Genomic DNA, 27781 nt, shown 5'->3' with positions numbered 1-27781 from the left:
AGAAAAGAAAATTTATTATTGTTATATTATTAGTTTACATCAGAGATCTCCGTTGAAATTTACAATTTTTATTTCACAAGAAATTTAATTAACATCATAATATACATTATGTAACTACATTAATTAGATGTATTGTAGACCCAAGGCTGCGGCATGTGCTAGTACAGCCTCCGCAGCCTGTCGTGTTTCGAGGTATGCGCGCGCGTCTTCAGTCCATGTGGCAGCTGCCGCCCGGGAAGCGCCCTCTAGTGCACTCACGTAGCGAATTGCAGTGGCCAGGTTGCCGCGTTCCAACCAAAACCTGGAAAAATCAAACCACGAGAATTCCAATACTCGTAAAATAAAAGTCGATGCTACTCTCGAAATATCCTTGCCACCACTCTACGCTTTACTTTAAAGGGCGTATAAGTCTTCGACTTAACATAGCAGTTGTGTTTGTTTCCTCGGAGTTACTAATGTCTTGACTGGGCACAGGTGCCAATCAACAAGGAATAGTGACTTTCTCGTGCATTTGTGAGCGCGTTCTTGATGTACCTAATCGGCCCACCACATCATAGATGGAGACGAGATCTTGTCCCTTCAACCCTCCTCTGCACCACCAATCTCTCTATGGATTCCTCCCTTTCAACGTCGCGATCACAAAAAAAGAGAATTCGACTTTGAACGTTTGAAGATAGGAATTTCATTAGAAAATTTAATATCAATGTATTCCTAATATAATATCAAAGAAATGCTTAAATAATAGAAACGTAGAAAAGTATCTATTAAAAAAAAGAAGTTCGAATTAAATGAAACTGTTATGACAACAATACATGCGCGATCGCACGTGATTAACAACGTCCTAACCCACAAGCAATCATGCGCAACGACATTACTACATACTCTCATGGTCGTGTTTATACAATTATAATTTTCCTGACGTGAAAATTGGGTTAAGTAAAATGAGTATAGCAAAGTATACAGTATACAGTTAGTGCTTTCTGTAATAAAAAGTAATATTTAGTTTAGAAAGCAAAATTGCACCAGGATATATTTTTTAATCACTTTATCATTTATACCCTTAGCATATATAACCTTAAATCGCTAACGATAAAGTATAGTATTATATTGTAAGTATTCTAATATATAAATATATTAAAAGGCCGGAAACGCACTCGCGTCCCTTCTGTCATTGAGTGTCCATTGGCGACGGTATCACTTAGCATCAGGTGAGCCTCCTGCCCCTTTGTCGCCTATTATATAAAAATAAGACCTTTTAACGTAAGGTTTGCAATTTCAACAAGATTTGTTGTAAAACCTTTTTTCTTATACGTTATTTGTGCGGACTGTACGATGTTGTAGAATGCATACCTTTACCCAGAACCTCACTTATTGTATTTCACTGTATGATAATATATCACACTATATTATACCTGGCACGTTGAAGTAAATCGTAAGTGTCCAAGTGTTCAAATGGCTCTTTAGGTGGCTTATCGAATTCTTCTTGAGGTATTCCAGATATCTGAATAAGTTAAAAGAAAGTTTATAGAATTCTAAATATATATATATATATTATATATAGAGGGAAATATATTTATTGTATCATTGACAATTTTTATTTTATATCCTGGCAACTCGGTCCTAGGTAATAACATATTCATATTCTAATCTCTCTCTGTTCAGTTAGTATCTCACGTCTAATCATAGTGGCCAGCAAGGAAGTATATGGAGCAGCTGTTTCCTTCAGTTTCTGACTAGATAGATAACCGGCTGGGCGACCAACACAAATAATTTCAAAAATGTCTGGTAGTGGAAGGTAACGGGAAACCACCACTCCAAATGTCCGAAGAGAGTCTACCTGAAATGTACGTCATTCCAGAGATCATTAGAATTACCTTCATAAATAGTAGTGCTGATTGCAGCCATGACAGAATATATACGGGCAACGGAGCGCCATCATGTTCTACTAATGCTACTTTCAGCGCCAAATTCTCCATCTGTGTATTCGTAGATATTATTAAAACTAATTAGACAAATATTATACATGTATGAAAGCTTAACTTTTTGTGCACCATTTCCTATAATACATGTACTGAACTAATGAGTGTAATTTTATAAAGTCACGGATTGCCGTGGCCCTCTAGTACATAAACGTTGAAACATTAAGAAAACACTTTTTTAAACGGATTGATTACATAATTTTTTCCGACGTTTCGCGTGCTTTACAGCGTGCGTGGTCACGGTCTAACACTCCAATTTCAATAGAGGAGACGGCCTAAAATTATCAAACAGAAATTAAAAATTAAAAGTATGTTAATAATTATAAGTTTTTAATAATAATACATAGCTTCAATACGTATCTATTTTAACAAAAGACAATACAACGTTGAAACAGTTTTAAAATGATAATTAACCGAATTGTATTAGGAAACAATGCATTTCCTAGATTACTTATGACAACAGAATTTTACAATTTGTTTTTATATTTGTGAATTTTAAAAGTTTCTTCAGTTCAAGATATATATATCAAACTTACCCGATGATATCTATCTCGAAGAACACTTTCTGGTACAATGCCCTTCTCCCTGACTGATCCTGGTATTGCTTTTAGAACTGTTTCCACAAGCTTATCACCATCACCTTATGAAAATATTATAAGGAGAATCAAAGATACATATGGCTTTACTAGTTACACAAACGAGTTTATACAGCATTTACCGGCAAAAATTTTACATATAACCAACTCTGTTGTAAATACGCTTTTATGTTTATTTTTAAAGCTCTCTCTGTCTTTGTCACATATTTTGTTAGGCTGTTACAGCCATCTTTTATTAAGAATAAATACTTCGGCTGTAGTAAATTCCACATTGCCCGTGAATACATTAAAAAAAAATATTAATTATTTTTCCTTTGTGACTTTTAGTTAAAGATATAACCTATATGTAAAGTTAATTACTATTTTAAATAATACCAGATGCCCTTTGAATAGCATTCAACTCTTTATTCACATCAACATGGTGTGCGCCCTTCTTGGTAGCGGCTAACAAAGCTGAACCAGCCACCCACAATTCCTGAGACCTCCGCGTTTCGCGCTCAGCTTTTAAATGAGCTAAAATTATATTTACAAAAATATAACCTATAACACTTATTGGGAAGAAATATATGTTGCCATCAAAAACATAACATGTAAAAAATCTAGTCTTGAAACGCAGTTCTTTTACCGGAAAAAGTTGTGAGATCCATGTTGCTTAGTAGTAATCACTATCTAGTATCTTAGTAGTAAGTATCTCACTGGGGAATTTATTCAGTTACTTTAGAGACCTTCTGCATTCAGTTATTGCGTAATAAACTAACCTTTCATCTTGTACTGACCATTTCAATATTACAAATATTTTGTTTTTATTACGTATACACAGAAAATGGCCTAAACTGCTACGAGAAAAGAATATGGCCGAGCCGCTTTTTTGCATGACACGGCGATTGAATTTCGGGAGCTAGCTCGGGCGTAGCCATTTTATAAGGCTATAAATTGGGTAAGTAAAAATGTATGATGATTCGAAAGCGAAAATCGCACATTTAGCTTTTTAATATGTATTTTAATAGAACATAACATTTATTCGGGTAGCTAATTTCATCAAAACAAAGTTTATCTCAATCTACTTCAGAAACGAACTTGAGACTACCATTTAGTTTTTCCTCAACCAATTTCAATTTCCCAGCCATTTCCGCAAGTTGACGCGCAAAAATACTCTTTTCAAATGCCACCTTCTCAGCAACCATTTTATCCAAAGTGATTGTTGCCTGAAATAAAATTATTTTAATACAAAATCAAGTAAAAACTGATTGATTTAAATAAAATTTTTATCCCATAACTAATTAATAAGGTACTTTCACCTCTTATCATGTATATAATAAAAATATTGTTTAATTAAACAGCTATATTGATGGAGACTAGCTACTTCCTACAACGGTTAACCTTAACACTTTTACGTAAACCGTAAAATTTAGGTCAAATATGTAATAAAATATAATTTTCATCAAAAATACTTCTTTTTCTTTTTCATCAAGCCGTCTCTGCAAAGTCTCTTGCTGTTTGTCCAGCTGTTTCTTCAACGAGTCCTTTAGAACTTTCTCATTGTTTGCTATTTGGTCGGCGTACTAGAATCATTGTTAATATTTAAAAACGCCAAAATCAAAGAGTACCTCAGAGAGGTAACAAGAATAAAATATCAGCCAATAGAACACTATGATGTTTTGAACATGAACATGAAACATGAACATTGAAGAACATTTTAAAGACTTTTATTTTTAAATAAAACATCATAAATTCATTACTTCATAAATTTGTTTAAAAGTCTCTCGCTAACGAAAGCTAAAAAGCACTTGAAATTAATGTATCTTTAGTTTTTAGTCATAGGCTCGGGAAAGGTAGTTTTGCATCTATAAAGTTTATTTGAACTTACCCGTTTCTGAAATTCCTTATCTAGGTCTGCTTTTTTCTGTCTGTACACAGCGTCAAGCTTGGCATCTCTTGTTTTATTTTCTGGGAGTGCTGGTAAAGGATTGTAAATATTAAAAAAAAAGTGTGCGTGTACTAGTATACACACGTAAGAAGTGAAACTTCTTAATGACCTTATTTTTCAAAAATTGATCTACTATATGCAACTTTACAGAAATTGGTTAAATAAAAGTATATTAGATAAAGTTTAACAACAGGCTTTAATTATCATATACATGAATACAAATAATACAATTATTTCATTTCACCTTATTACTACTAAGATTATTACAGAATTTCATTAATTGCAATAGATTTATTACTATTATTGTTATTATATATTTTTGTTATTAATGGCGTCGAATCTCTTTGAATCAACCGTGGTAGGGACAAGAAAAAGATGGCACGTAACGGAAAAATGTGACGGTAAAGTTTTTTCCTACGCCGATAAAGAAGTTTCACTTCAAATATAAAAAATCAAGTTTGTACAAGTGTATCAAAATACGGAAATTTATCAACAATTGAATTCAAAATAAGAATAGAAACTCACTCTCCATTCCTCTGTTAACTCTGTCTGTCATACCAACTACAGCATTATCCAGCTCCTCTCGTAACTTTGATGCCTAATAATAAAAAAAACTAAATTATTACTAATTTTATCAACAAACTCGATTTGTATGTATTTTGACAATAGAAAATATTTTTATGACATAAGAAAATAATTTAAAAATAAATGTTTAAGAAAATTATCTAAGTGTTAAGGTTATTAATATAATAAGCCAATAACAGACACACGGAGACAAAACAAATGATTATCATGAACATGCACGCTTTTAATGTAGGTCTGATTTTAATGTAACGGAAACGGATAAATAAAATTTTAAAAATTGCTCACTCATACATAACTTACATATCTAAAAGTATGGTAGAGTAAAAAGTCGGGGTCATTCTGTAGCTGGAGTTTATCCTGTTCGTATTTAATTTCTGGGTACATGGTTTGATTCTCAATTGTAAACTTGTCTACGGAATTTTCTACCTGGAATAAATATTATAATGCGCTTCGTAATTTAAGACTGTCTATACATTGTTCTGTTCCTACACTGAGAACACATGAATTTGTTATGTTTTTTGCAAACATTTATTGCACTATAAAAATAACGGAATGAATTTATTTGTATAAATTTTAATTTACATAAATAATTGGCCTATAATTTAATTTATTTTTTATTTTATAAAACCATTTCTGGACGTAGACGGTTTTATCTTTTAGATCGGAAATGTGGCCTTATATGGCTTACGTTAATATTAACTAAAGGTGAGCTTATAATTATAATTTTTACCCTTTGCCAATGCATGTCCATAGCCAAAGCTTTATCATTCTCCCACTCATACTGCATAAGACTGGCCGTTAGCTTCTTTTGATAATCGTTGATTAAACCACGCGTATTCGCCATATGCTCTGGTGGGGCTTTCACTCCACATTCAAAATATTGGATTAGGTCATCTAAAATCAGTATTTGTTAATCTAACATACGATATATAAAATAACGCAAAAAATATGATTTTCATACAAGCATTTGAGACGTTCATGCATACGTGTCACTCATGGTTAATCAAATATGCTAAACTACGATACAGTATTAGTATATTTTTGTACATGAAAACGTAGTTGTATAATCACAAATGGCGTATCATAATAAATTTTCCTGTCTTTATTTTTATTTTAGGTTGTAGGTTAGGAACTACAGATCTGCACTAATGGGCCTTATGTTTATATGCGCATTTTACACTCGCTCTCTGAAGGAAAATATCATGAGGAAGTCGGCATGTCTTAACCCCAAGATGTCGACGGTGTGTGTCATGCACAGAAGGCTAATCACCTACTTGCCTATTAGAAAAACAAATTATCACGAATCAGACGCCCAAATTATACTGGAGCCTGTGGCCCTGATTAAAAAAGTTTAATTTATATTGAACATAGATAACGATATGCGCAATTAGTTTAAGCGAAGAATTAATAATAAAAGAAATATTCGAAATCAAATTTAAAATGAATATCTCACTAAATTCAGCGAGTGCCTCATTAGCATTAGCTATTGATGTTTTGACAAGTTTGATTCTCTCTGCCAACTCGCCGTGTAGTTTACGAACAGTTGGTATTGTGAAGTTCTGCATTGCTTCTTCAACTACCTATAACAATAGATTTATTATTCCATTAATTAGATGCTAAACAATTATTAAAACACTTTTCCAGTATAGTAATTATTTAATAGGTTTTAAATAGTTGGAATTTGATTTGTTATGCTTCTATTTGTGGAGGAAGATTCTTACACTGTTATAGTATGCGCAAGCTTCTTTAGCGGTGTAGTAATTGTTAAGAGCATCTTCAGCTAGATCTTTTACACATTCTTCTATTTCACAGATGCTCTTTGTGATAACAGGCGGCGGTATGATGATACATTCACCTACAAAAGGAGTCTTTATAATGTGTTCTTTGTCTAATAAATATGTTTAAGTCTATAGTACAATGGTAACAAAATGGCTTCGCTATAACTCATAGTACTGACTGAGTCAAGCAAGAGTGCAATATAGTACTTAAAGGCATAGTCATAATAGGTATTTTAAAAACCTTACAACACGTTCAAAATAAATTTGAAATTCACCATCTTTTTTCGTTTCCACTTCATGTTTTTGGGGTACAGCTGTAATTAAAATTAATATCACAGTTTTACATCAAAGTCTGAAGTGAAGCAGTCTTTTCACAAAAAAAAATGATTAGACATGACGTGAATCTATTTAAAATATTTAATTTAATGATTAAGTTTTATCTATTTAGTTTACTACTAAATTATTATTAAATTTAAATTTGAAAGTAGGCAAAATATAATCATTATATTTCAATACATTTTAGTAATATGTTTCACAGTACATTAGATTATGATAGAAAGTAAGAATTTACTTATAATCGGTTTGCCATCCAATGAACAATTTTTAGGCTTGTCTTCAGTTCCAATTTTTGCGACATATTCCTTTATGTCTTCAATACACTTCTCAGCGTAGTCTCTATAAGTCATGTTCTCCTCATACATAACGGCGATGAAGTCATCAAACCAGGGTGCGTGAATCGTTAACCAGTCACGTATTTCTGGTGTCCGTCTGTAAATTAAAATGCTCTGTCATATAGCTAAAATCTTTTAGGCTGTGATTCAGCGACGTTGTAAGCCGGTCGAAGTCCTGGCCATAATTGTACTCAGAAACATCAAGAAGTCAAGTTTCTACTTTTATGATTAATATTAGAAAACTTTTTAGTAACATGTGAAGCTATATAAAAATGAATTAATTACAAAAACATATATCATCTGGAACTGCAAGACATATAAAAGGATAGAACTGTAAAGAAAAAAAAATCAAATTCAAAGTAATTTTAATATTGAAGTGGATTTTTTTTTATTTCGCGTAGTTTGTGTAATGTTAAATTTGTGGTATGTTTTAAACATTACATCATTTTCTCCTTTCTACTTTTAAGTTTCGCTCTATTCACGGAGTTACATCACCTGGGCAAAAGCAAAGGCCAAGTTTGCCTTGAAGCGTTTCTGCGTACAAATATGACCTTAAATGATGAGTTTTTAATTTCTCGTCAAGTGGACCGTAAAAAAAAAACATAGTCGGCGTACATCTAGTAGATGTCAATGTGGACACCTACTAGATGTTTATTTGATGACTTAAATTTTATTTCTCATACAAACATTTTGATTTGAAAATTTTAACTCCGGTTTTGTATATACAGAAAAAGCAGGTTTATTATGTATTTAAAAGGAACAGTAAATTTCCTATTTAAGCATATTTAATATTTTAAAATAAATTAATTTAATTTAAAAACACTATTATCAAAAATACGAATTTCTATAACGACTATTTGAAAAGCTAGAAAACAACTAACTTGAACTACTAGAACAACTAAGCCGAATATGAACAAACTTCAGAACGTCGCTTTCTTTACGTTTTTCACTTCATACACTTAAAAACTAAAGAGATATAAATTATTTAGGATACAGAAAAAATCTTCTTACCAAAAAAATTAATGAAAAGTTTATGGTAACAAAACTGATGGTGACGAAAAAAGCTTAGCGCTTACATAAGGGCTTAAGGAATTTACAGTTGTATTTCTTGTTATATGTTTAAAATAATAAATAATTGAGGTTGAGATATTTTTTATTGTTAAGACCTCTTACTGCGCAATTACAGCGAAACCTGCAGCGACGAATACTACAGCAAGCGTGCCCCAAAATGCCGAGTCATCTTTGGGTTTTGGAGGAGGAGGTGGAGGTGGCACGGGGCAAGTTTCCCTCTCCTGTGGCTTGTATTTGTGGAGTAAGGTGTGCTGAACAACCTGCACGTCGATTGGCTGACGACGCTATATATAATTGATTGATTGATTTAAAACTGGTAAAATATTATGTTAGTCACACATACACACACACAGTCACACTTAGAACATATCAGTATAGGTATAATACGTATGGTAACACTAGACACTATTATACATAGGTATAGATCTAGCTATAAAAACGCTAGACCGACTAGGTGATGGCTATACTTCTGTATCATTTTTCTTAGTTCAGAGGCAAGTAGGTGATCAGCCTACGATGTCTAAAGCTTGTTGGTTTGCTTTACCATGTATTAAATGAGCACATAGAAAATAAAATCTATTAGTGCTGAGCCGGGACTCGAACACACACATGCGTAGCCACTAAGATAACAATGCGGAATTCGTAATGTTTTTATTATTATTTTGGATAACAACATTTTACTGCCTAGTAAAATATTTAGGCCACTACAATAAAATTTGTAATATGCAAGACACGAAGCGAAATTAGTGTATTTCTATGCAGAAACCTGGACTCAAAATTAGGTTTTTTTTTATAGAACGGGGCAAACGGGCAGGAGACTCACCTGATGTGAAGTGATACCGCCGCCCATGGACACTCTCAGTGCTCGCGAGAGCATTGCCGGCCATAACAGTTGCTGTTTTATTTGCTTATAAAAATATTCATGTCATATATAAGCGAGAATGTTATGTGTAAAACATACCAATAAACTTCTGATAGTCAATAACTGTCCTGTTATTCTAAACATTTTTGTGTTATTTTGTGAGATTGAACTGACATTTTGTGACGATTTATATAAATTGTCATCAATTATTCTTCTATAATATTTTGACCTCTTTTGTCCTTTATTTAAACTTGGGTAAATTGCCACTAAAGTAGATAATTGACTAAATTATATAGAGAGCCTTAATTGTACTAAGCAATGAAGAAAAGAGCCAATACACTTGTGTAGTTATCAAAATAAATCATATTTAAATAATGGGCAAAGGGTCCTTTGTTGAGATATACCAGAAACATTACGCTTACAGATTATTGCGTAAAGGTTTTTAATGTCTTCGTATTACTAGTCAATGGTACATGGGGCAGCCCTATTTTGGCACCTCAAGGTAGCAGGGCAAATAGATGCAACTATTATTATTTCGTAGGGCATTGAATATAACCTCCAAGGTACCATGTGCGTTATTCAGCCAGGAAGGCGATAAACTTGTAAAATAATACACAGAGATAGAGAACTCTCAAACATTTTAATACAGTAAAGATTTACATAGACCTAATAGTAATAAAACTACGTCACAACACCAGAAAATCTAGTTCATCTAAATTCTAACAGTGAAAATGATACTAACAGAAATTATGGAAGACGAAACATTATAATTTATAAATCTTTTTAGACCTAATAAATGCGAGGTTTTCAAGCGATATTAAAGGAAAAGTATCATTTTGACTACTAGATGATTATGAATTAATTATATAGTATATAATTGCTCAAACTTGACGTAATATTTTAACTAATGACACAAATTACTGGCGCAAATGCAGAAGGAAATTATTCATAAAAAATTGCGTGATTTTGTAAAAAACAAAGTAATTAATGTCATCTAATATAATAAATGCTTTAATGTTAATAAAACTTTTTTAATTGATATAAACCTGAATTTAAAACTCTTGTCAAACATGTTTTCTTATATACGGGAGCTTACATACATTTAATTACACAAAGAATACATACAAACCAATCCCGTTTTATAGAACTACTTAAATAAAATCTAATTAAAATAAAATAAATAATTTAACAATAAATATGATGAAATGTCTCTATTATATTAAATAAATAAATAACACGCTGCTGATATATTTTAGAGATTTTTTTTGTAATTTAAAAACCAATATAATATTGTTAATACGGGGATATGTTTTCATTTATTTCGCGTAAATATATTAAATAGCAGCATGTTTATCATCATTATCATAGAAAAGATTGCATTGTTATTATTTGTGTATTATAAATACAACCTTATAATAAATATATCATTAGCAATTAATTAACATTACGAGTGTTAAGAAGTATTTAACATTGCGCGGTAAGATAAGCCAGAGTGAGATACGTGAGAAGTGTTGTATGAAAGAGGAAGGGACATGAATACGAAAGGGAATGCTTAGATGGTTTGGCCATGTACAAAGGATATATGTGAACCGAACCATGGATGCTGATATCGAGTCGGGAAAGCCGTGTCGTACCTATATACCTGGACTAAATCCAAGTAGAGAACGGACAGGTCACACGTACTCATGTACGTTTGACTACTGTTTTGGAACGAGCATGCACGTTGAATGTTATTTGTCTTAAGCGAGGTATGCCAGAGCCGTATCACACCACGGCATACCCCTATGGAAAAAAGGCGTAAATATTTAAAATTTATATTATTGGTACTGCCTAAACTCGATATTCTATTGTTAAATAAAACATTTGAAATTAGTAAAACACTTAACCCATATTCATAAAAACTAAATAGCAATGCTGTTTTAACAAAACGTACAGTTTGATTTAACTAGAAACGAATTAGTATATTAGTTAAAATATTAATTTTCACAACACAAAACTGATTTAGTTTCGATGAATGAGGGGGTTATAACTTATTAATCTAATCATTTAACTTATTACATATATACAAAATAGACTCTGTAATTAAATAAAATATTGCACTTATATGGCTTTATAAGCATTCGGACGTCAATTTTGCGTTTGGTAACACATTTATATTTATACGACTAGCATCATAATACTTTTGCATTTAATAATAAAATTAAAGGGTAAATGTGTGTGGTAAAAGTTAGGTTTGTTTTATCTTTTACTATTGTTTTATAAATAAAGATACAAAAAGATTGAGCAAAAAGCAAACAAATTAAAATGTCAATAAATAATCTTACATGTTCCCTACATGTAAGATTCGTCTTACGTCTTAGTATAGTAAAGTTTGATAAACGACCAGTCGTTCAAAGACACGCTATATGAATCGTTTTCCGTTAGATCAAACAATCGAACGAAGGGCGTCATTGTTCCGTCTTTTGTTTATCAGTGTCGATAGGTAACGACATTCTTATTGAAGGAACTTAATTAAAATATGAAGTTATACAAATGTTTTAAACTTAGGGACAGTTTTAGAAAATCTAACCATAACAATAGTGACTTGAAGATAATTCGCATTGTGTACAGAAACATTATTATCAATAACACATCTACACATCCAACAATATGAATAGGTCTCGACAAGATATAAGACGATTTTAAAACGAAAATTAGAAGGGTAAATTGTACCTGTATCTCAAATAATTAATATGCGTTCCGTACATGTGTCTAACTGGACTAATTTGTGTCTATAAGTCTATAAATATTGTCGTACTGTCGACGATAAATTATTAAAAATATTGCTGTGCATTATAACGGTCATATCATGACCGTCCTAGGCAAATCTTCGCTTTTGTACGCAATTTGATACATTGCTGGAACGTTCTAGTGGGTTTAGTCTGCGCTCATTATCGCGTCTAATACGTCCATAGGATGCTCATCGTGTAAGACCATTTAATGAGTCCTCTCTTTATTTATAGCCTAAGTCTTTTGGTAGATTAATTAATTTCTAACAACAAAAAAACCAATTTACACACGATTACCGCACGTTATTTTCATCTAATTTCGTGTTGAGACCTAGAAACTTACAACAAGATTCTATTTACAAATTAGAGTGAAGTAACACTAGATCACAGTCTATAAATACATTACACTATTGTAAATAACTAGTTCCTATATTTAGCTTTGGGTATAGCTTCAAAAAATTAATTAACAAACAAAACAGTACCAAGATAATATATAAAGGTGCAAATTGAATTAAATTCAGACAAGTTGCAAACTTGTCAACGCCCTCTTTTAATCAAAATCCACAGACACACATTTAATGTTGTCTTTGAATACACTTAAGTCAATTTTCAAAGACTTATCTTTGTGCAATCTTTAACTGCAATCTAGACACCTGACAAATCCATCCATTGACAGCTGATTATCATCCTGTCAACCTACTATTTCCGCCTCCTTTTCTCATAGCGTAAACAAAATTTTACAGAAGAAGACGAAATATTAAAAGAGAGAATTTAACTTTGTTTTAAAAAGAGGTTGGTATGCAACGAAATTTTTCTTGGTTGTTGTTCTTTGATTCTTACGTCAAAGTCAATATTCATAGAGAAGTAAGTGCACATATATCGCATCTGCATACGTTATCCGTTCTAAACACGGGAACTAGTCATTACAGGAAACAAGTGGGCGTCAAAAAGACGTAGTAACTAGTTATTACAAAGATTTCAGAAAATTTGTTCACTGCGGTCCTTGAAGCATTTCGTAGTTGTCTATTGCCAATATAATATTACTACGCAACCAAATAATTTGGTTTAAAGCGAAATCATTTTTCTAAACTATTATTCGTATATACTATTATCACTACGAGTAGATAATGTAAACATTTTGTAAAGAGAGAAATACGTGCCTTGCTTCAAAATTTTATTAACTTTACGTTGATTTATATTTATTATTTTATATGAATACTTAAAGATGGCAACAAAAATTTTAAGCACTGTAAAATTTGACTCTCTCTTTCGAAGCTGACTCACACGGTAAATACAAAGCTACACAAATTATATCTCTTACTTTAACAAATAAATGAATCAGTTTGAAATATCACGAATGCAGTAAACAAATCTTCAGTCGAAGTACATATTAAAGTTAACATTTATCAAACTATTTTAGAACTGTTAACTATATTCCTTGATTAAACATCAAAGACTATAGCTTATTTCAGTTACAATAAACTGTTAATATATGACAATAGCTCTTCCTCAATATGTATGTAAGAAAAATAAATTGTTATTGAGAATTATCTGTACAAACTTAAATTACAATTAAAATAACAAGTTATTTTCTTCTTAATCTTTAAAATATTAATTTTAGATTGCAGATTAAGAAGAAAATAACTTGTGAAAATAACCCATAATTAAATAATAACAATATGGCATCCTCTGTCTAATACTAACACTAACTTGGAGTGTAATTTTGTCGGAGACTGTTTTTGATCTAAGAATATTGGTATTTGTGTAAAATTAAAATTATGCAGTAAAGTCTTGACATTTGTTTATTGGTTAACAAGCATGGTACGACGCCATCTTGACTAGGCAACCTTTTTGGCGGGTATGATTATTAATGTTAATTTGAACTTGTTGCTTAACAGAATTAAAAATAACAATTTGTAAAGATAATAGTGTAATAAATACCATGGAAAGGTTTTTAAATTAAATAGCCCATTCATAAGAATTGGTTGTGTGTTTTCACAAAGTGTTTTCTTTTCTAATTGACATTTAAGAACGTTGCGAAGGTCGACGTTTGGTATACTTTGACTTTTATATTATAATGACAACAACAGCTGACACTAACTGCATTGCTCCGACGTAAATAATAACTCCAATGAAATAACTATTACATTAGACAGCCAAATAGTCGTTATTTTTTAGATTTAATAACATTAACAAATCGAATGAACCACAAGTAATAACGGTTATAAACTGGTTAAACTTTAAAGTTTGAAGTAAAATATTATGACAATGGTAGCTGACGCCAGCGCCATTACTTCGACATATTTAATTAACAGTTTATTAAGTGAAACCATGTTAAGGACATAATTAATCGATTGACTGGGACGGCTTTTGTCTGTCCTTTTTGTCTGTGCTGTTTTCACTGCCCCTGAAAAGAGAATTAAATAGTAGTAAGTAGGATATAAATAATAAATATAATTTCAATGTTATGTGGTTGCAATTATACCGTAGTAATAAACAAGTTAAGTGTTAGTGGAAGTAAACATTGGTGACCTGAGGTTTTAGACTCATAAAAAATGTTTGATGATACTATCGAGTCCAGTTTTAATTATAAGTAAGTAAGTAAGTATCGTATATTACAGTTAAGTATCAAATGTGGTAAAGTAGTTTATTGGTATTCGAAATAGGAATAAACAAAGATAAATTAAGTTACTCACCAGTTCAAACTTCGTCACAACATATGACACAACCTGTAAAGGGACAAAATGTGAAATTAAACAGTCGAATTAGTAACTGATTCTGTTTTATGAATAATTTTTAAAAGTCGACTTTATATTTCGGAAAAAAATATTATTAAGCACATCATAAATCAAATTAATATAATAAATATTAATTTAATAATATATAATGTGATGATGTAAAGATAAAACAATATAAGTATTGACTATAATGATTTACTATTATACTATATATACTACTACTATGTAAAATTCTACCATTATGTAAGATAATTTACACGCATAATATTCGAAGTGTAGATTGTAATAATTATTATTATTAAAATTTTGAAAGTTAAATGAAACAATCAGTTTATATTACGTATCAGCTGACACGGCTGACTTCGTACTGTCTAATAGTCAATGAGTGTCGTGTTACAGATTAACAGAACTTCATTTATGAAATAATAGAAAATAAACGTTTGTTTCACTTCTTAATAAATATTATCAGAAAAATAAGCGTCCGGATAAGACAGGGGCCGGATTACCAGTGGTCCGGATCTTTTAGACAACAAATATTATTATAGCAAAATCATACATTATAAGTCTTATTAAGAAATTACAAGTTACAAAATAACAGTGGGCAAAAGGGCAGGATGCTGATCTGATGTTAAAATCTCCTTCTAAATACCAAAGGGATCGCGAGTGAGTCACCAACCTTGTAGGAATTAGTACGATTCCCTATATCATTAGACCTGCTTTAAGTATAAATTAAAAGTATCATTAACTGACTAACCTTCCTTTATGTTTAGATGTCTTGGTTTGCGGGAGTTGTGGCTGCGTCGGTGGGGTCTCCTTCGCTGTTGGATCTTGGTCTTCGCGATTGTTTGGGGCCGCGTAGAGAGACCTGGAAGAAACTTTAATCTCACACTTTTTATATCATTCTTAATAATGATTTTTAATATGCCAAATATTTTACCAGTTAATTAATACTTGTGGTATAGTGTTTTGTGCAAAACTTATGATTCAAGTGATAAATCTATGTAGAGATACCGGCAAACATCATGAACAAATATCCTTGCCTGAAAGAAGCGATTTTTAGGAATCATTGGGAGGGCGGCGGGAGAGTGACGTGTAGTTCGCGTGATTGGTAAATCAGTTGACGTTTGTATCCCGCGCTGTGTACGATGCGAAAACTTTCCCCCACTCCCTTGATTAATGCTCAAGAAGTTTGCCGGTATCCGTACTGTTTGTACTGTGCCCATTAAGCATCAAGGTTAAATGTGGTTTTTGGTGTTTACGTTCTCTTAGTTTATTTATAATTTTTCAAAATAGTTTTTTTTTTAATTTCTTGATAGCAGCAAATCGCCTCGATCGAGTAAAATTTTATATACCATTTACCATAAATAAACTAAATTCATAAATGAAAACTTGTTAGTTGTTTTATTTTTGTGTACATAACTGTTATGTGTGCAAATGAAATTTGAACGGCAAAAGTTACAAACTATGTTTAGTTGCTTTAACTGATAGTTGACACTTTTAATTTTTTTTAATGATAAGTGACAACCGATAAACAAATTAATCAGTTAAGACTAATTAATTTAGGACTCACCTAGTAAGTTTATTCCTCGAAGGCCTGACGTTAACACTGGAAGTCTTCCCTCGTCTAAGGGAGTGGAATGGGGTTTTGAAGGGCTTGACCAGGGCCACAGTATCTGATACAGGTCGTTGACAATTTAGAGTGGTGACGGTGAACTCCACGTCTTTAATCGTGTCGTTGGAAGCTGAAATATGGAATTAAAATTTCGATCACAATTTTGAAAAGTATTCATTTTGCTAGGCCAAATGAATATAGACTTATTAAGTTATTCTTTCTACATAATATGTATACCAATATTTTTATATGGGAATAACATCGTACCCATAATAACAAATACTTTATTATTTTTTAAGTATCGATAGTGTCGACACTTCTGCACTCTAGAATTAGTGACGACTATTTTTAACAACAAACAAAAATAACAATTTTTGAATTTAGAATTCGAACAAAATAAAAAATGGAAACTGTCATTTTGCTGATGACGGTTGCTAAAGTACTATAAACGAGAAATCTTTCAGACCAAAGACAAAACAATAATTTCAAATTGGCTCGTAACATTTTATGTACTCACTCGTAAACTCTTCAATCGGTTTGTCTATGGTATCGTGATCTATCCACGTGAGCCCCATTTCCACCTTCTCTGCCAGGTCCTGCCACCTCTGTCGGTTCTCAAAGGTGCCGCTATATAGAGGCTGGATCCAGGGGAACGTGTCTGAGAGCACACGGTACAGGGGAAGACAGATCATGTCGATGAAACCCACTTGCATTTGGGGTAATTCGTCCTTTTTTTCTCTGAAAATTGTTGATATTAATCACTTTATTGACATCACATGGCACGTATCTTTTTATGGCACAGGAGGTAAACGAGTAGACGGTTCACTTAAAGTTAAGTGCTTATGTCCACCCATAGACACTCCAGGAGGTTTGCAAGGCTGTTAGCCTTTAAGGTCATGGTACGCTCTTATATTGAAAGTCCCTAAGTCGCAACGGTTCGGAAATACTTTGTTTACAAATTGGGGGTTGCTTACACGTGTAGACTGTTGTTGACCATGACTACTCTAATAAGTAGGAGTCATGGATTATCTAAACGTTTTTCTTCTCTCCATTTAACGACTGTTCTCTATAACGCCATAAAATGCACAATCCCTTCTGTTTCGTTATATAGAGTTTACACTGTATATATATATAAGAAAAAAATTATGACGTGACCATTTTTTGATTTTGCTACGAGGTGTAGTAGAAAATAATAAAACATAATTTCTTAATTAGCTTAAAATACCTGTCCATCATAGCGATCGGCTGCTGGTTGAGCTGAAGCTTTTCAAGGTCTCCCTGGTCGAAGAACTCATCGGCCACTAGCTTGGCCACTTTGTGTTGGACTTCCCAGGGTTTAGCGATCGCTGACACATCACATGCCGTCATCATCATGCCACATAGCACTAAAAATAAATAAATACACGGTCACGGTCATTGACCCTGTTTATTTATGTAGAAAAAACAAAAAAATGTAGCTGTATTGTTAGCTTATTCAAAAATCATTAATAAAGCTAGCTTTTATTCGACAATGATTATAACATTACTATGAACGTCAATTCCTATTCCAGAAAGTCACTCCAACTTTCTGCTTTAAAAAGTGTTATTGGTAAAAAATATTATTTAAACTTTGACATATTTGACAGTCCTTTCGTTTATTAAAACAAGGGTGTAGAAGAAACGAGAAGAATTCAAGAATTTTTATAAATCGCTAAGTTTATGTTCCACAAGATGTTTGTAAAGTTAGGCACTTAACAGCTAGTCTAACTTAAAATTCAATAATCTACGTGGCTCAATTCATCACCTCAATTCAACCTAGCGGTTTTAACAACGATTGCAAACAAAACAATAAATGCTTGGCTAGCAATGTTATTTGAATTCTAATAAATCGTTGTTTTACCGTTTACTCACTTTTGGCTTATGGGAATTCTACATTTTTTTTAACTTACGAGACTAGACAAGAATTTTTGTTGGATAACTCGACGTTTCGTTGAAGAAAAATTTTAATTCGATTTTTTGTACTATTGATGCTTACAGTTCATCAAAACAATTGTGATTTTCTCAATTATTAATAAAAAAATATACAGCATTTACAATTACGGATAAGTATTGTAAAACAGCGAGGAAATGCTGCCAGCGTTAAAGGTACACTGCCACAGAGACAAAACTTTTTATATTTGTTTTTTTTTATTATTACTATGTAGGTTAGGATTTTCTATATTTATAAAATTAAAAGGGTTTACATTCTTTTTTCTCGGGACTCTGCCAGTCAAACTCTCCATTATCCACTAGGTCCAGGAACTTAGACTTCTTCTTAAAGTACATAGCAAGGTCGGTGGATAATATAGCAGTCTCCACTACGCGCATCACGCATTTATAATCCACTGGTGATAGAGCCTTAAACAATAAATAAATTAATGCTTCTAAAAGGTAACTTAAATTACTAGAAAGGCAACAGCCTGGTTTAACTAACATATTCCAGTCAACCCTAGCAAGAAAATAAATTAAGGGAAAAGTAAAATGTTTAAAACATTAAAATATTTTCTAAATCCTTCAATTTATAATGCAAATAATCAGCGAATTCAAAAAAAAACGTCGTCCCTATTGGCCTGGCTGTCATAAAAACAACACGTAGTGCCTACTCATAATATTCAAATATTTATTAAATGATTTATCCTACACTCATATAATAAATGGCATTATCTTAATCACTTTCATGTTATTAATACAACGTCTCGAATTAAAATATACAGCTAATAATCTACTAAATATTGAGATGGTAAAGCTAAAGCTTTAAAGCTCTCCAAAGAAATTATTTTCTTATTTCTGCAACATTTTTTCTTAATGGTCTAATTTATTGTAGCGGAATTAACCAGGGATGTTATGTAAAATTGTGAAAATATTTGTAAATATATTTTTAAAATCTATTGTGTAGTTTTGAGTTAATCCATTTTAAATAAATTAAAAATAATATTTTCTTTATAATATTAGTTTAGGTTTGTATCTAGAAGTTACACTTAAAATTAATTCTCACCTGAAAAATGTTATTGCTTTCACTATTCAAAATCATGACACACTGATCGAAATGATGATGTTCCATTGTCGAAGTCGAATACAAAATCGCGAGAGGACTTTCGGTTTTCGTCTGAAACGCGTTATTTGTGCCTCTATGGTCCAAATCGTGGCATAGACAAGCTACAAGGAGGCCCAATATTTCCAGATCTGACATAAAACGTTCCATTTTTCCGGTTTTCATCATAGCGAACATAGTCTGTGCTACGTTTAGTGCGTGTCTCCAGTTGTGATATTTTACTGGGCGGTAATTCTTTTTGACGCTTAAAGTCCATCGGCAGAGAACCTAATAACGGAGAAATAAATAATAAAAATGAATTCTACTGTCAGCTGTCACTGTCATAAACCCTATGAATTAATAACAGAAAAGTAATATCTATTCAAAACCGATAATACTAGTGGTTTATTAGATTTGCCATTATTGCTAGATCTAAATGACCACTATGGTCATGTTCAATGGTCGTTAGTAAAAGTGATGCCATGGTCATTATTATTACTAAAAGTAATTTATTATAACTTTCAATCAAAATTGAAATTATCATTTTACTTTCGTTCCGACGACTGCCGTTCGACTATTTAGATATGGTCGCAAAATAAATACACGAAATATCACAACTCTTATTTATCACAAACTCTGCTATACAAGCACTAGTTGGTACTCAACTCGATTAAGCGGTCGCATTAAAAAGTAGCATCTAAAGTGGAAATTAAACGGCTGATGTCAACAAACTAATTGAAGACTACGTATTAGTAAAAAAAGTTTTTTAAGCAAATGGAGGTCGTATCTCCCAGGAAAGATTTGCAATGGGAGTCGTTTCCACAATTCGATAGTTCGCTAAAAATTGTCTGAAATTATGCCGATTATTATTATGCATATTATATAAATTATTATAATAAATCTGTATCTTATATTCCATAATAAATCATGATTTATTATATTACATTATTTTCAGTGAAATGTAAAAATAAAGATGAAACCGTGCGTTTGATTTTGACAACAAAAGGAAGATCGATATCGCGTCAGAGCGTAATGGATTGGAGATGTTGTTGACCAATCACAACCGAACGAAGCGGACAATAGTTTCGTTCAACATTCTCACCCCACTGATTTAATATTACTTGGAATTTTTAATTTGTATAATAGGATTGTTAAATTTAGAATTTTCTAAATTAGAATAAATGCAAGTACGTACGTCGTATGGTATGTGAAACTTTTCGACTAGATTGCATTCAAGAAACATTCGCAAGGTGGCTCTACACGTATCCTCATCTGATAGATCAAAGTCTGAAAAAAAACATTTTATAAAATAAATTATTCATCTTTTAAGAGTTAAAATAATATAAAGGTATTTAAAAATACGGAAAGGATGTATTAAATAAGGAAGGACAGTGCAAATAAATCTAAGTTAAATTCTGGCCTTAAAACGTATTTATAAAGGCCGAGTATATGCAACAAAAGATGTATTAATATTTTATTTTATACATTGACACATTAGCCCATAATGAAAAAAAATACAAAGAGAAACGAAAAACGAAAAGCACACATAACCATCCAATTTAAAAAATGTATATAAATAATTTAAGGTGTAAAGTGATTAACTAACATGCATAATTCTCGGCCTGGTTATCGGTGTTTTTGGCCAAAACTCGATTGAAAGGAGAAACACGTAATTTAAATTTGGTTAAAAGGTAGATTCCAAGTAGATTGTGAAAAAGGCTACTTTTAATAGTTATACTTTAAAAGGTTATATGAGTTTTTTTATTAGACTATTTCTCTAAAATATCAAAATTATTTGCTTACCATGAAATTTAAAGCTATAAAGGTTGTACGTTTCCGCTGAAGGAATAACATCTTGGCACAACTTGGTCGTATCCTCTGAGGACGCCGTCGCATGATATGAGAGACATTCTAGAGCAACCTGAAATGATTAAATTAATTATTATTCTAAAAAAATTTGGCTTTAGTATCGATATATCAAATTTTATAAATTTATTCGGAATCATTCTTAAATTATGTAAGAGCCGTAGACATCATGAATGCACGCGAAGTAACAAAACTCTTTATCAAAAGTATTCATTGTCAACATTGATAATTGGTTTCTTAAGCAGACTTTTTTATAGAACTCTTAAAGAGAAATAATCTTATTATTTATACAACATGTAACGAAATATCTCAAAAGGAAATATTTTTTCAAGTTTTTACAACATCGTGGCTTTATTATGGAATTATTATGACGTGTTAATTGTAAATAATACAGGAAATCAATTAATCAACCTTTTGCTTTGCCATAAGTTTGCAGGCATTTTCATACATTTGCGTATTGTGGATTCCCAGTCCACAGAATATTGCAAACGCTTCAAATATTGATATATCACCATCAGTAAACTGGGAACCATTTTCCTGAAATACAAATGATATACAAAATGTTTAAATTCGAAATAGTCCGGATATATTTTATTAATATTGAATTTCGGCGAGCACAACCATTCCCGACCTCGTAGGTTCGAACTCCGTCTATGCGCCAATGGACTTTCTAAGTGCGCATTAACAACTCACTCGTACGTGAAGAAAAAAAACATCGTGAAGAAACCATGCCTTAGACCCTAAAAGTCGACGGCGTGTGTCAGGCACGGAAGGCTGATGACCTACTTGCCTAATAGAAAAAAAAACACTAAACAGATAATTATATCTGCGGCCAAGATCGTATGTAGCGCCAGCACGGATTTTAGGGTAGACTTGTAATAACTTATTGGTACAAAAACACGTTTTTTTAAAATATTAAGTATAAATAAAAGTAAGTCTAATTTTTAAAACGCATTGTTAGGTTCATTAAAAAGATAGCGGACAGGGAAACTTTTTCATATAATACAAATAATGAAGTTAAATTAATTTCTACTCATATTGAATCCATTTATTATCCTTTAAGTTTCGTGAAACATTCACTGACAGCATATCATACGTGTACTTGTTTATGTACGCGTACGTAAAGTACGTACTCGTTACTCGTATATATTAGTACCTTATTAATCAATTGTGCGACTCCAATGACGTCCTTATTAGCGTTAACAATAGGCATACAGAGCATGGTCCTAACATTGGCTGCATCGTCACATTCTTTGTCAGTCATGCCGTTATCTCGACGCCAATCATCCACATTTGATATGTTTAAAGCCTTATTTGATTGGGCTACCTGTAATTGTGAGATTTGATGATACTTTCACCAACATTTTAAGTATATGGTGAAATTTAAAAATTGATATTGTCCAAACTAACACGACTTTTAAGTAAAGTCGCCGAAGTACTTCATGGATTAGTGTCTAAGAGAAGAAGCTTTCTTTACTAATCGAAAACAATCATTTCGCCGAGACATCCAAACGACGGAATCGAAGTGAATCACTCTCTGGATCGCATATAATTTATAGATTTTAAATTTTTTATACACTTATTATTCTTTAATTATTTCTATATATGTTGTAAAACGTTGTATTCATAATACATACTACATTGCCAATAACTCAACGTACTTTTATTAAGCTAAATGATTAAAATAGAAACTCTCCTACAAGCTTCATGCAGTCATTCAAAGACTAACATGTCGTGCTCTGGTCCGGTTTTAATAAAATTTATATAAATTAGTACATATAAAGAAAATCTCACCGCCAATGCAATAGATGCCAACGTCGACTTGGTGTCGTGTCGTGGCGTCAATGTTGTTCGAGAGTGGTGAGCGCCTAACTCGAAGAGCGTATGAAAGCGGGTTGGGGCGGGCGGTGATAGGGCAGGATAGCCTGATGGCCGCCCGCCCGGACGCTGTACTATACGCTCCAAGTGACTCTGGAGGATGGCATTGATGTTTGATAAAGGCGCATATTCGTAAAACGACTTAGATTGTCGTACTCGTCCTAAATTAACTAATTTTTGGACGAAGTTTAAGTGCTAGTGAAGACTATGTTTGACATAAAACTAACTAGAGTTTAAGTAATCACTGACACTATGACTAAGTTATTATATACAGTATTTTAATACATGTGAGTGGACTTCAAATTGAGCTGTAATAACGTAATTAACATAAAGCCTTAGCATAAGCTGGTTGAGGTTTGATTTCGTTAAAAAAAGTTCGCCTTCGTAAAAAAACACCTCAGAGTTAAACATATGTATAAAAAAGAAAGAAACAGTTTACGAAAATTTTATGGTCTGTAAGCTGTTATCAAAAATCTATTTGAATGTTAAATGTAGAATAGAGGATTAAATATCTTGTAATAGAAGTGACTAGTTCGATAATAATGTTGAGAAACTTTAAAAAATCATATTAAAAAAAAGTTTATATACTGTAATATGTAAGTATAGTATTAAATCCCGAAGAAAAACTCGTACCGATTCACAATGATCTGTGTCTAATATAAATACTGCGCATCGTTCACACTTCAACAGCTCCCGCGCCTCGGTCATAATCTTCGTCACTAGACATTCCAAATTATTCTGTTCCTCAAATATACTTCTAGCTAGTGCTAGAAGGATCTGGTTCCTTTTATACTCTAGCACGGAAGACTCGAATAGTTGAGCGTTTTGTATGCCAATACCGCAGAAGGTTAGATACCGGCGAAATACTTCTACATCTCGAGCGGAGAATTCTTTGGAACCTGGAAAACAAATCACTTTATAATAATAAATCCTATTTGTACTAAGAACATATATTGGATTACGCTGCACGCGATTATTGGAAAAGTTTTATAAGTTACCTTAACAGTAGAGTTATATCAATATTTGTATTTATTTAACACAGTGTTGGGCTAGAGGTTTCAGCAGGCGTCTCTCACCCCTGAGGTCGTAGGTTCGATCCCCGGCTATCCACCAATTTCTTTTCTTTTCTTTGTGACTTTGACTTTCTTTCCATGTGCGCATTTAATATTCGCTCGAATGGTGAAGGAAAACATCGTGAGGAAACCGGCTTGCCTTAGACCCAAAAAGTCGACGGCGTGCGTCAGGCACAGAAGGCTGAATACCTACTTGTCTATTAGATTAACAAATTATCGTGAAACAGATACAGAAATCTCAGGCCCAGACCTAAAAAGGTTTTAGTGCCATTGATATATATTCTATTTATATTAGTATATTATTTTATGATGAAGAAATAATATTACCATCGGTTTTATTTATGATCTGTGCCACACCGACGACGTCACCTTCATAGTTACATATAGGCATACAGAGTATTAATTCCGTCTTGTAACCAGTTTGGGCGTCGATTTCACTGTTAAACCTGAAATTAATTTGAATGCTTAAACGTTTATACAAAACAATGTTCTTCAGGCCGATAACCACGGTTACTCTCTATGTATATGACATATGAGATATTCTAGCAAGAAAAGAATGAAAGATAAAACTAAATATAACAAAGAAGATATTTACGTAGTGTTCATTCGGCCTCACTCATTACGCTCGCTGTGGACATTCGGATAAACCACAGAACTAATTATCAGTGAGACCATTAAATATATATGGATAGGAACGTGTAAATAAATGGATAAATAACGTTATATATAATGTATAAAACGGCACAATGTATATTAAATATTTAGCTGAAAATAGTAAATAAATAGATTATATATTAAGTATGACAGCCAACAATCACAGGGTACACTGTGGTCAAGTTTATGCTCAAAGACAAAGGATTGCCCATATTTCAATAAAAACCGGAGACAAGATATCTGTCGTCGTCTATTAACTATAAGGTAAATGAGACACTTCAGTGCATTAAAAACTTCACGGTATAGTGTACACCGTACAGTATATTCCCAACTATAAAGAATTCTGTTAATTAATCCAACTTACCTAGGATCTGCATAAGCATTTTTAATATTGATCGGGTGTTTGGTCTGAGCGGCTAAGCCCGCCACTCCAACACCAAAAGGTATCTTTATTTCTTGCGTCCTTGCCATTCGTAGCGCGTCGGATAACTCTAAAACATTTATTATAATTTAAAGAATAATTATAATTTTTATTAGGATCATCAGATTAGATATCCGCCGATTTCCCAAATTAATAGTTGTAATTTATTATTGAGTCAGAGATTCAGAGATTCAGAAATATAAGCATTTTATTTCAAAAAATTGTTCAAGAGGAGCTGTCTGTTCCCCAACTACTTTAAACACTATATATGATTTGAATATTTTTAAAATTGTATCAATTATAAAACTAGACGAACGGATATCCATTCGAACGTCATCCAGCTCTACCATTGGCCAAATAATCAATCAATCGTTGCATTGAAAATAAATTCAATATTTGACATATACAGTTCAAAGTGCGATGTTTGACAAATAGACTAAGACCACAGATAGCCTTATTAAAAAAATCTCCAGTATTCTTTTGTCTTTCATCTGTCATTTCATAGTCACAGCTTAAATATATTTTAGGAGAAACAGATTAAAGCGTTTTTAAAAGAGTGCAATTAAACTTTTTTTGTAAATAAATAAACGTCTCTTAATGGATTTTAAATATGAAAGCAACTATTATTCTGTATTTTATTGTCTACGGTCTTTATTTTTTCTATGAATGTACAGCATTTACCGACTCAGCGACTCTTTGAAGTAAGCTGAAATTAATGTATTTTATTTCACATCAGGCACTTGACCCAGTTCTTACTTTATATAACATCAGTGGAGACAGTTCTGAATGAAAATATTATAATCGCTTTGTCGTTTAGTGGAGTTTTATGTTAATTAATATTATCTGTTAGAGGAGGATTAGTGTAAAATACAGCCTATCTATTTATACTAATTTCATACTAAATCAGCGTAATGTTGGGTATTTTTTAATTTTTTGGTACGCTGCGGTTATAGTTAAATAGAAAAGAACTAAAGTGAATTTAATATGAATATTTTTCAAAACCTCCAAGGACGGTTTTTCTAAATATATATTTTATTCTAGAAGAACATTAATGAAAGGGTTTTATATATCGTAAGACAAAATACAGTATGGCATGGTAATATATAATATTACTACATCTTGGGGTTATTAATAAAAAAAGTGGCACTGCATTTTTTTTGGTCTGGGTCTTCTGTATGTATTTCGTGATGGTGATGTTTTCTCTAATTGGTAAGTAGGTTAGTCTGCTGTGCCTTCTTGAAAAAATAACACATTAAATTTGACGTCTTTAAAATCTCTAGAAGAAAATCTGCCCGACCAGTCTCGTACTGTGTATAACAAATATATTTCAAAGATTGACGCCTTTAGATTTCCCGGAAACACGTCATATGTTTTTGTGAGAAATCGGACGAGAACGAAGAAATCGGTAAAAATTTAATTAGAATTTTTCGTACCAATTCGATGTGGCTTTCAAGGATCGAATATTCAACTATTGTATCACTTCGAAGAACGCTCGTTTTCCTTAATGATTCCAAAAACATTAACCCACACAATAGGAAAGACAATGAATCATCAATATATCGTAAACAACCGCAAACGGCCACACGCATATGAATGGGATTGTAATTTGTGTTTATTGCGATGGACTCACTGTCATTAAGTAGCTTATTTATTATAAATATTCTGCTGCTTAAAAAGCTTAATTATAAACGATTGTAAGTTTAGTATATTATCGATAATTCCAACGAGTTCAGTTCAAAATACACAATTTTCAGTAGTGGTCAGGGAGTTGAAAGATAACCTGTAATAGTATATAGATTTTACCTTAACCCCCTTAAACTAAAAAAACAATTTGTAACCTAGCGATCGGTCTGTTACCAACCTGACATAGTGCTGAGAATCGAATATAGTTTATCTCTCTGACAGCTTCACTCCCAATCGCAGGTTATATAAATAACTTTATAAATTCTCTCATGTAAGTCAAACATGATATAAAGGATATACAAGAAATTACCTCTAAGGTGTTAATAATGTAAATACTTAAAACAATATACATTAAAGGGGTCAATAAACGACGTATGGGTCATATGATAACTTGTAAATTTCCATTGATTAAAATAAGGACAAAGACATAACATACCAAGGACAATGACAAAACGATTTACTAATATCAGATGGCATATAATCATTTTATTGTAAATTGTTACGAATTTAAAAAGTATGTTTGGTGGGACCCTTGGACATACTAGTAAATTGATTTATTATTCGGAAAAT

The 27781-nt window shown here is 32.1% G+C and overlaps 2 protein-coding genes across 3 annotated transcripts in view; both read right to left on the bottom strand.

Annotated features, from left to right (window-relative positions):
• Positions 1 to 52: 52 nt before the first annotated feature.
• LOC123720251 (MICOS complex subunit Mic60-like) lies at positions 53 to 9643 on the bottom strand. The gene is made up of 17 exons (XM_045676790.1): positions 9569 to 9643; positions 8710 to 8891; positions 7437 to 7633; positions 7141 to 7179; positions 6809 to 6942; positions 6541 to 6667; positions 5818 to 5981; positions 5388 to 5513; positions 5028 to 5100; positions 4443 to 4531; positions 4027 to 4137; positions 3663 to 3780; positions 2951 to 3088; positions 2516 to 2619; positions 1875 to 1976; positions 1413 to 1501; positions 53 to 301 (listed from the first exon to the last, which is right to left on the bottom strand). The coding sequence occupies exons 1-17, from the start codon at positions 9611 to 9613 to the stop codon at positions 124 to 126; spliced, it is 2016 nt and encodes a 671-aa protein (XP_045532746.1). The 5' UTR covers positions 9614 to 9643; the 3' UTR covers positions 53 to 123.
• Positions 9644 to 11743: 2100 nt separating this feature from the next.
• The window catches only part of LOC123720128 (cGMP-specific 3',5'-cyclic phosphodiesterase-like), a 42965-nt gene continuing 26927 nt past the window's right edge, over positions 11744 to 27781 (bottom strand). The window contains exons 5-20 of one of the 2 annotated variants that reach the window (XM_045676626.1): positions 25472 to 25598; positions 24781 to 24899; positions 24014 to 24279; positions 23297 to 23473; positions 22659 to 22829; positions 21914 to 22039; positions 21440 to 21557; positions 20832 to 20923; positions 19601 to 19924; positions 18810 to 18963; positions 17813 to 17972; positions 17105 to 17325; positions 16546 to 16717; positions 15730 to 15850; positions 14934 to 14966; positions 11744 to 14644 (exon numbers count right to left, since the gene is read on the bottom strand). In XM_045676626.1, the coding sequence (XP_045532582.1) occupies positions 15742 to 15850; positions 16546 to 16717; positions 17105 to 17325; positions 17813 to 17972; positions 18810 to 18963; positions 19601 to 19924; positions 20832 to 20923; positions 21440 to 21557; positions 21914 to 22039; positions 22659 to 22829; positions 23297 to 23473; positions 24014 to 24279; positions 24781 to 24899; positions 25472 to 25598 (2336 nt within the window). In that variant the 3' untranslated portion in view covers positions 11744 to 14644; positions 14934 to 14966; positions 15730 to 15741. The remainder of the gene's footprint in view (positions 14645 to 14933; positions 14967 to 15729; positions 15851 to 16545; positions 16718 to 17104; positions 17326 to 17812; positions 17973 to 18809; positions 18964 to 19600; positions 19925 to 20831; positions 20924 to 21439; positions 21558 to 21913; positions 22040 to 22658; positions 22830 to 23296; positions 23474 to 24013; positions 24280 to 24780; positions 24900 to 25471; positions 25599 to 27781) is intronic. The other variant, XM_045676625.1, reaches the window with a different exon arrangement.

Source organism: Pieris brassicae, chromosome 2 (assembly GCF_905147105.1).
Source record: "Pieris brassicae chromosome 2, ilPieBrab1.1, whole genome shotgun sequence".
Lineage (NCBI taxonomy): Eukaryota > Metazoa > Arthropoda > Insecta > Lepidoptera > Pieridae > Pieris > Pieris brassicae.
This window is presented reverse-complemented; position numbering and strand designations above follow the sequence as displayed.